Here is a 10085-nt window from a genome sequence, read left to right on the forward strand (position 1 = left end):
GGCGAACTTGAAAAGTGGCTATGCCATTATTTTGTTTCAATATGACCAACAGTATGAGTCAGAGGAAGAGAGAGTTTACAATATGAGTCAGAAGAATAAAGAGTTTAACAATATGAATCAGAGAAAGAAAGAGTTTAACAATATGAGTCAGAGGAAGAAAGAGTTTAACAACATGAGTCAGAGGAAGAAAGAGTTTAACAATATGAGTCAGGGGAAGAAAGAGTTTAACAATATGAGTCAGAGGGAGAAATAGTTTAACAATATGAGTCAGAGGAAGAAAGAGTTTAACAATATGAGTCAGAAGAAGAAAGAGTTTAACAATATGAGTCAGAGGAAGAAAGAGTTTAACAATATGAGTCAGAAGAAGAAAGAGTTTAACAATATGAGTCAGAGGAAGAAAGAGTTTAACAATATGAGTCAGGGGGAAAAAAGAGTTTAACAATATGAGTCAGAAGAAGAAAGAGTTTAACAATATGAGTCAGAAGAAGAAAGAGTTTAACAATATGAGTCAGAGGAAGAAAGAGTTTAACAATATGAGTCAGGGGGAAAAAAGAGTTTAACAATATGAGTCAGAAGAAGAAAGAGTTTAACAATATGAGTCAGAAGAAGAAAGAGTTTAACAATATGAGTCAGAGAAAGAGTTTAACAATATGAGGTCAGAGGAAGAAAGAGTTTAACAATATGAGTCAGAGGAAGAAAGAGTTTAACAATATGAGTCAGGGGAAAAAAGAGTTTAACAATATGAGTCAGAAGAAGAAAGAGTTTAACAATATGAGTCAGAGGAAGAAAGAGTTTAACAATATGAGTCAGAAGAAGAAAGGGTTTAACAATATGAGTCAGAGGAAGAAAGAGTTTAACAATATGAGTCAGAAGAAGAAAGAGTTTAACAATATGAGGTCAGAGGAAGAAAGAGTTTAACAATATGAGTCAGGGGAAGAAAGAGTTTAACAATATGAGTCAGAGGGAGAAATAGTTTAACAATATGAGTCAGAGGAAGAAAGAGTTTAACAATATGAGTCAGAAGAAGAAAGAGTTTAACAATATGAGTCAGAAGAAGAAAGAGTTTAACAATATGAGTCAGAGGAAGAAAGAGTTTAACAATATGAGTCAGGGGGAAAAAAGAGTTTAACAATATGAGTCAGAAGAAGAAAGAGTTTAACAATATGAGTCAGAGGAAGAAAGAGTTTAACAATATGAGTCAGAGGAAGAAAGAGTTTAACAATATGAGTCAGGGGGAAAAAAGAGTTTAACAATATGAGTCAGAAGAAGAAAGAGTTTAACAATATGAGTCAGAAGAAGAAAGAGTTTAACAATATGAGTCAGAGAAAGAGTTTAACAATATGAGGTCAGAGGAAGAAAGAGTTTAACAATATGAGTCAGAGGAAGAGTTTAACAATATGAGTCAGGGGAAAAAAGAGTTTAACAATATGAGTCAGAGGAAGAAAGAGTTTAACAATATGAGGTCAGAGGAAGAAAGAGTTTAACAATATGAGTCAGAAGAAGAAAGAGTTTAACAATATGAGTCAGAGGAAGAGTTTAACAATATGAGGTCAGAGGAAGAAAGAGTTTAACAATATGAGTCAGAGGAAGAAAGAGCTTAACAATATGAGTCAGGGGAAAAAAGAGTTTAACAATATGAGTCAGAGGAAGAAAGAGTTTAACAATATGAGGTCAGAGGAAGAAAGAGTTTAACAATATGAGTCAGAAGAAGAAAGAGTTTAACAATATGAGTCAGAGGAAGAAAGAGTTTAACAATATGAGTCAGAGAAAGAAAGAGTTTAACAATATGAGTCAGAGGAAGAAAGAGTTTAACAATATGAGTCAGAGGAAGAAAGAGTTTAACAACATGAGTCAGAGGAAGAAAGAGTTTAACAATATGAGTCAGGGGAAAAAAGAGTTTAACAATATGAGTCAGAGGAAGAAAGAGTTTAACAATATGAGGTCAGAGGAAGAAAGAGTTTAACAATATGAGTCAGAAGAAGAAAGAGTTTAACAATATGAGTCAGAGGAAGAGTTTAACAATATGAGGTCAGAGGAAGAAAGAGTTTAACAATATGAGTCAGAGGAAGAAAGAGTTTAACAACATGAGTCAGAGGAAGAAAGAGTTTAACAATATGAGTCAGGGGAAAAAAGAGTTTAACAATATGAGTCAGAGGAAGAAAGAGTTTAACAATATGAGGTCAGAGGAAGAAAGAGTTTAACAATATGAGTCAGAGGAAGAAAGAGTTTAACAACATGAGTCAGAGGAAGAAAGAGTTTAACAATATGAGTCAGGGGAAAAAAGAGTTTAACAATATGAGTCAGAGGAAGAAAGAGTTTAACAATATGAGGTCAGAGGAAGAAAGAGTTTAACAATATGAGTCAGAAGAAGAAAGAGTTTAACAATATGAGTCAGAGGAAGAGTTTAACAATATGAGGTCAGAGGAAGAAAGAGTTTAACAATATGAGTCAGAGGAAGAAAGAGTTTAACAACATGAGTCAGAGGAAGAAAGAGTTTAACAATATGAGTCAGGGGAAAAAAGAGTTTAACAATATGAGTCAGAGGAAGAAAGAGTTTAACAATATGAGGTCAGAGGAAGAAAGAGTTTAACAATATGAGTCAGAAGAAGAAAGAGTTTAACAATATGAGTCAGAGGAAGAGTTTAACAATATGAGGTCAGAGGAAGAAAGAGTTTAACAATATGAGTCAGAGGAAGAAAGAGCTTAACAATATGAGTCAGGGGAAAAAAGAGTTTAACAATATGAGTCAGAGGAAGAAAGAGTTTAACAATATGAGGTCAGAGGAAGAAAGAGTTTAACAATATGAGTCAGAAGAAGAAAGAGTTTAACAATATGAGTCAGAAGAAGAAAGAGTTTAACAATATGAGTCAGAGAAAGAAAGAGTTTAACAATATGAGTCAGAGGAAGAAAGAGTTTAACAATATGAGTCAGAGGAAGAAAGAGTTTAACAACATGAGTCAGAGGAAGAAAGAGTTTAACAATATGAGTCAGGGGAAAAAAGAGTTTAACAATATGAGTCAGAGGAAGAAAGAGTTTAACAATATGAGTCAGAGGAAGAAAAAGTTTAACAATATGAGTCAGAGGAAGAAAGAGTTTAACAATATGAGTCAGAGGAAGAAAGAGTTTAACAGTATGAGTCAGAGGAAGAAAGAGTTTAACAATATGAGTCAGAGGAAGAAAGAGTTTAACAATATGAGTCAGAAGAACAAAGAGTTTAACAATATGAGTCAGAGGAAGAAAGAGTTTAACAATATGAGTCAGGGGAAAAAAGAGTTTAACAATATGAGTCAGAAGAAAAAAGAGTTTAACAATATGAGTCAGAGGAAGAAAGAGTTTAACAATATGAGTCAAAAGAAGAAAGGGTTTAACAATATGAGGTCAGAGGAAGAAAGAGTTTAACAATATGAGTCAGGGGAAAAAAGAGTTTAACAATATGAGTCAGAGGAAGAAAGAGTTTAACAATATGAGTCAGAGGGAGAAATAGTTTAACAATATGAGTCAGAGGAAGAAAGAGTTTAACAATATGAGTCAGAAGAAGAAAGAGTTTAACAATATGAGTCAGAAGAAGAAAGAGTTTAACAATATGAGTCAGAGGAAGAAAGAGTTTAACAATATGAGTCAGAGGAAGAAAGAGTTTAACAATATGAGTCAGAGGAAGAAAGAGTTTAACAATATGAGTCAGAGGAAGAAAGAGTTTCACAATATGAGGTCAGAGGAAGAAAGAGTTTAACAATATCAGTCAAAGGGATAAAGAGTTTAATAACATCATAACATAAATATAACATAGATGTATCTACATTGCATCATATAGATGTTGTTTCCATTACATATGAGTAGTCTATCATTTTGGTAGCTCAAGATATTTTGATGTTTTTAATTGCAACCATATTAGCCGTATTATTAACCATATTAGTCGGTCTTTACGAACATGTTTTTACCTTTGCTAGTATAAAGTTTATAACATTCCAGTGCTTTCTCTTGGCAGCAAGAGGAACAATAAGATGAATATCCACACTTCCGGCTTGTCGTCGAGAATCAATATGTTTGATGTGCAAATCTGTGATTTCTCTAGGACGTCGTATTCTGCCAAATTTCATTGGACTATTTTATAGATAAAAGAGAGGCAAGTTCAATTCGTACAAATTGCTTCTTGGCAAAGCTTGGTAGTAGATTAAACTACTGAAAATTAAGATCAAATAGTAAACAAATGTGTTGAACTCAGGCTGACCTATGTGTGCTGACCTATGACCTAAAACCCTCTGATATGTGCTCAATCTGCACATATCAGAGGGTTTTTGTGGCTTATTTATTAGCTTCACAGTATACTCTAGCTTTCTGCATACATATCTAATTGGTCTACTCTTTTCATTTATAACATGAGCAAAACCTATCTAATTGATAATATTTGTTCAGCCATTAAATAGAGTTGATTGCGAAAGATATTAGCTATATAGAAAGCTGTGTAAGAGAGTCTAGTACCTCAGAAGTTGATAAAGTGAGAGCTCCAGATAGCTCGGAGAAAAAGAGCCTTCTTGTAGGAGAAATGCAACTACTGCTGACCGCCCGTGAACAGAAGCAATGCTCAGAGCTGTTTCCTCTTCAAAAGTTATGGCCTCTCTTGTTGCTTCTGACGTGAACAACCTAGTGGCAACATTGTTAGTCCCATTATTCTTTGAAAGCAAAAGCCTTGTTCATTTAATCTTAACACTAGTCTGTCATTTCCTTTAGTTAATACCTGTAACATTTGACAGTAGGAATGACATTCTGACCTCTGTATTTGTACATTGTGCATACACATTTATATGCATGTACCTACACATATACATTAATAAAATGTCTATACGCATATACATCCAAGTTTTTGTATAGTTACATACACACACAAACATACACATGGGCATATATATACATATACGTATATATCTGTACATACATAAACACATATATACATGTACATATCTATACCTATTAATATTTCTCAAAGTTTGTTGTGTGTGTGTTTGTCCAGCTATAGCTATTAAAATCTTGAATTAAATTTTGGATTATAATGGATTTGAACTCACAAAAGTTGCAACAGTAACTTTCAATCCTCGCGCTCTACCACTGAGCTAGCGCAAGGCATATTGACTGTTTTTATATTTATTTGACCTGCACAAAACATTCTTCTCATGATATGGAGTTTGAAAGTTACAGTTGTTTGACAAAGTTTGAAAACCTTCACAGTTGATTTTATTTTCTCTCTTAATTTATTTTAACTACACAAAATTTTTTTCTCATGATATGTAGTTTAAAAGTTAGAATGGCAAAACTTGTTATATGTTACACACAAATCAATTTTTTGTCAAAAGACATTTTTATTACCCGAGCAATACGGTAGCACAGCTAGTCTATATATATATATATATTTGAAAAAAATGTTAAGAAGAAAGTAAACTTTTAGTAATTGCGCTACAAAATTGTTTCCTGCGATGCCCTCATCAGACACGGTGGTACTAAACATTTTTTAGTACAACCGCGTCTGATGAGTGCATCGCACGAAACAATTTTGTAGCGCAATTACTAGAAGTTTACTTTTTTCTTAACATTTTTTTCAAATATTTCATACTCCACTTTTAGGTTTTTAGTGTAGATTTCTCTTTTTATATGCTTTTGCACCTTCTTTTAGTTACTATATACATATATATATATATATATATATATATATATAGATATATATATATATATATATATATATATATATAATATATATACATGTATATTATATATATTATATATATATTATATATATATTATATATTTATATTATATATATACACGCTACACTATATATGCATATAATGCATATAGTGTAGCGTGTATATATATATACAGTGTAGTGTATATATATATACACTAGCTGTGCTACTCAGTGTTGCCCGGGTATTGAAAATCAGCTTATAAACAATGAGATGTAATGTGAGTTGTCTGCCACTTGCTATTAGCCTGGCACATCGCCAATGGAAACTTTTAGTAAGCTTACTAATGAGAGCTTAATAATGTGTACATATGTACATATATGTACACATGTAAATATATGTACATATATACACAAATATACATACACGTATCTACACATACACATATATACGCATACACATATATACATATATACTTACACATACTCCTGTATACACATATACGCATACACATAAACACATACACATACACACATACACATATACACATACACATATAAACATACATATATATATATATACATACACATATACACATACATACATATGTGTGTAATAATATAGATATAAAATAAAACTAATTAGCTAGAAGTCACCACAACATTGATAGCGCTATTGCGTTCTATAAGTGACAATACGTGATTTACCGATTGTCACCTAGAAAGCAAATACATGTGTGTATAAATTTATATATAAGATCTAACTCAGAAATCAGATATTAAAAACTAACGTTCTTAAAACAGCCAGGTTTCCAAACATGCAAGCAACATGTAGACATGTCCACCCTCGAATGTCTGTAGCATCCATATCTATCTCTTTTGCCATCAGGAAGCACATCAACTTCACTAAATCTACAAATCAGAGAATTCGTTTTTAAAAACAGGAAATATGAAAATTAGGAGACATAGTTGTCTCTGCTGACCAGGAAACATACGCCTGTTGAGTAGGAGACATACCCTTTCTGAGTATGAGATGTACTGTATTCTCCTACGGTTTTATTTTAAAAACAGAGTTTAGACTATAGTAAAACATCTTGATGCACATTGGGTTGAGACTAGAAAAAACAAGTTACATACTTCGCCGAGCTGCAACATGTGTTAAGCTTTCTCCGGTTTTACTATCTCTGAGGTCATCAAAAGGTTTAGCAGAGAAAGCTGTAAGATGCGCTATGCATTCATTCTCATCCAAGGAGTTTAGACTAGAGAAGAGTAGATCGTCACCTTTCTCATCCTCTTCTGAGGTAAACAAAAAAATTAAATAAAAACCCTACAAAATTTTTCCATTAATACTGCTAAATAAGGACCTGTGAACAGACGGTGCCATGATGAGTTCAGATAGATTATACAAGCTAGCAAAACTATCATACCGTCATGCGTCTTGTCATGTGACCTGTCATGTGACCTGTCATGTGACCACAGCTTCTACTAGGAATTCAAATCGGCCAACCATTGCAATCATTTAAATGCTAATTCATCAATGAAGTTGAGTATTTTTTGCACACAATATATATACATCTATATAAATCTATATATAGAAATCTAAGCATTTGTATGTTTGTCTGTCATATGACCATTTTATGGAAGTTGATTAAAATATGCATGCTTTCAGCGCTGGAACCAGCAAAAGCAAACTACTCGAAGCACGCTTGAACTACTAAAAGAAAAATACATGCTCAGATTTCCCCAAAAACAATTTTTACGGTTTGCTACGCCGTGAAAGATTATGATATGTAACAATTATAGTTACAATTATTCCAAGCTATGGCAAGGTGGCTGCATGGTTTAATAGTAGTGCGTTTAGCTTAGCATGAGTGCATCCGAATGTATGGGTTCAATCCTCATGAGAAGAAATTTTTTTTTTCAACACTTAGATAGAAGTAAGGGCACAGCTATTCATCTTTGTTATAGTTAAGGTTTACACTAGCTTAAGTTACTAGCTTAAGTTACTAGCTTAAGTTACTAGCCTAAGTTACTAGCTTAAGTTGCTAGCTTAAGTTACTAGCTTAAGTTACTAGCTTAAGTTACCAGCTTAAGCTGCTAGCATAAGTTATTAGCTTAAGTTACAAGCTTAAGTTACTAGCTGAAGATACTAGCTGAAGATACTAGCTTAAGTTACTAACTTAAGTTACTAGCTTAAGATACTAGCTTAAGTTATTAGCTTAAGTTACTAGCTTAAGTTGCTAGCTCATGTTACTAGCTTAAGCTACTAGTTTAAGTTACTAGCTCATGTTACTAGCTTTAGTTACTAGCATAAGTTACTAGCTTAAATTACTAGCTGAAGCTACTAGCTTAAGTTACTAGCTTAAGTTACTAGCTTAAGATACTAGCTTAAGTTACTAGCTTAAGTTACTAGCTTAAATTACTAAAATTTATTGGATAAGGAAACTTAGCCAATGGCAACTACATTACCTGCCACTGTCTATAAGATGTTTTAAATCTTGAGTGAATGTGTAGCATAAGAAGTAAGAAATGTTTTTCAACTATCTGTTTTAGCTACGCCTCGAGCTTTCAAGTATTTGAATTATGCATTGGCAAAACACACACAGAAATAAACAAATACCTTCATTTAGACGTTAGAATGGTAAATGTTGTATATGTTGATTAGATATAAATTTTCTGTAGAAAACTGTTTTTATTACCCGTGCAATGCCAGGCATTCAGTAGTCTATGATACATAACTGAAAATATTATTAAATAGTTAAAGGAGTGCAAGTTAATTTGTCAAGTACTAAAACTGTTAACCTCAAATTCAGCTAGGTAATTGACTAATCTTTTACTGTCAGCTTTCAGGCAGCAGCCTTTGCAGATACCAACCTTCAGGCTCCGAGAGATATGAATTTACCTCTGTCAGGGTGTCACGACGACTTAGCTCGACATTGCCTGAAAAGTACAAAAGTATTGAGTAGGCTTGCTGCGATCCACGTGTTGAAACTGTTACAACCTTTACTTTAACCATATAGAGAACTGAAGCTAATAGGCAGATTCATATATAAAAATTATTACCCTCGGTATTAATGATTCACACTAAGAGGAAAACAGGCTAACTACTTTATCAAGTAAAACTTAAAACTGCAAAACCATTTTTACATTTGTACGAATGTTACTATTACACTTGTTTCAGCCTCTGCATAACGAGGTGAGTCAAACACAAATATGAGATACAAAAACCTTGAAATGGCAATTGTGGTAAGCAGCATATTCACATATTCTATATCTGAAACAAGGATAATCTAATAAATGCTGATTTGTTTCATAGCAATGGCCATGCGAAAAGCAAACGTAGAATGTGCATTGCATGTTTGTAGAATGTTTGAGCAACCATTTGATGGGTTCAGCAAAGCAAAACTTTATATTTACTGGTGTAACAATTCCTTCTGCTCAGCAGCGATTGACTACAAAAATCTTGAAGCGATCTGTCTGTAGTCAATGTTGTCTTCTCAATGTCACAGAGACAATCAGTTATACACATTCTTGCCCAGAAGTCGGCGTTTATCAAACCATCTGAGGTTTACAAAAACTCAAAAACTTGTCTATTTTATGAAAACAGATGTGATTAATTGCTTTGCATGACAAAGGAAAGTTAAAACATATGATAAGCTTCATTATATTATTTTTTTATACTGTTTTATCTGTAACAATGTCATTGTTTCAGAAAAGCAAACATAAATTTATTTTAATACACACCTAATAACTAAAAATATAATTCGTTCACTCTTTAGTTTATTTGTCTCAAGTATAATGAATACGTGCAATCGCTTATATCTCCGCAAACCTATTATATTTATTATTATTATTTATTATTATTATATATACATGTATATATATTTATCATAAATATTTATTCATATATCCCTGATGTAAACAGCTCACTCAAAAAGACGCATTGTATAATTATGTAAGCATATATAGAAAGTGGTGCTCACCCATGATTGTTGCTGTGCTGGTTTTTTCAAAAGCTGACGCTGTGCATTCCTTTTCCGTGCCTGTTGCAAAGTTTTGGCGGATATTAGTTTTTTCCTGTACTGAATCTACTTTTTCCAAGCTGTTTTCATCTTGCGCCAATTCTTCGTCTCTAGTTGTTGAGGAAGCTTGAGACAAGGGTGTGTGTGTTCTCTTGTGGGAAACATCATCACCGATTAGGCTTTCTATAGATGAACTGCACTCTTTGATACAAGATGCTTCTGGCAAGGCTGGGGAAAGTAGTAGCGAAGATGAGCACCGCTGCTGCACATCCTCTCCTTCTTGCTTAACAACTTTTTTGATAAAAATAAAACCATCTTTAGGATAGTTGTCAACTTTATCTGTATACGACTGGGATCTAAGTTTATGTGGTGTTTGGGTTTTCGTTTCT

General features: G+C 33.1%; 2 protein-coding genes across 2 annotated transcripts; both read left to right on the forward strand.

The window, feature by feature from the left end:
- Nucleotides 1–443: 443 nt before the first annotated feature.
- On the forward strand, nt 444–918 carry LOC137405347 (putative uncharacterized protein DDB_G0282281). Its single transcript, XM_068091577.1, has 2 exons — nt 444–537; nt 656–918. Exons 1-2 carry the CDS (start codon nt 444–446, stop codon nt 916–918), a joined length of 357 nt encoding a protein of 118 aa, XP_067947678.1.
- A 1944-nt stretch (nt 919–2862) lies between these two features.
- On the forward strand, nt 2863–3399 carry LOC137405348 (uncharacterized protein PF3D7_1120000-like). Its single transcript, XM_068091578.1, has one exon. It carries the CDS (start codon nt 2863–2865, stop codon nt 3397–3399), a length of 537 nt encoding a protein of 178 aa, XP_067947679.1.
- The last annotated feature ends 6686 nt before the right edge of the window (nt 3400–10085 follow it).

The sequence above is a fragment of the Watersipora subatra genome, chromosome 9, assembly GCF_963576615.1.
Source record: "Watersipora subatra chromosome 9, tzWatSuba1.1, whole genome shotgun sequence".
In the NCBI taxonomy this organism is placed as follows: domain Eukaryota; kingdom Metazoa; phylum Bryozoa; class Gymnolaemata; order Cheilostomatida; family Watersiporidae; genus Watersipora; species Watersipora subatra.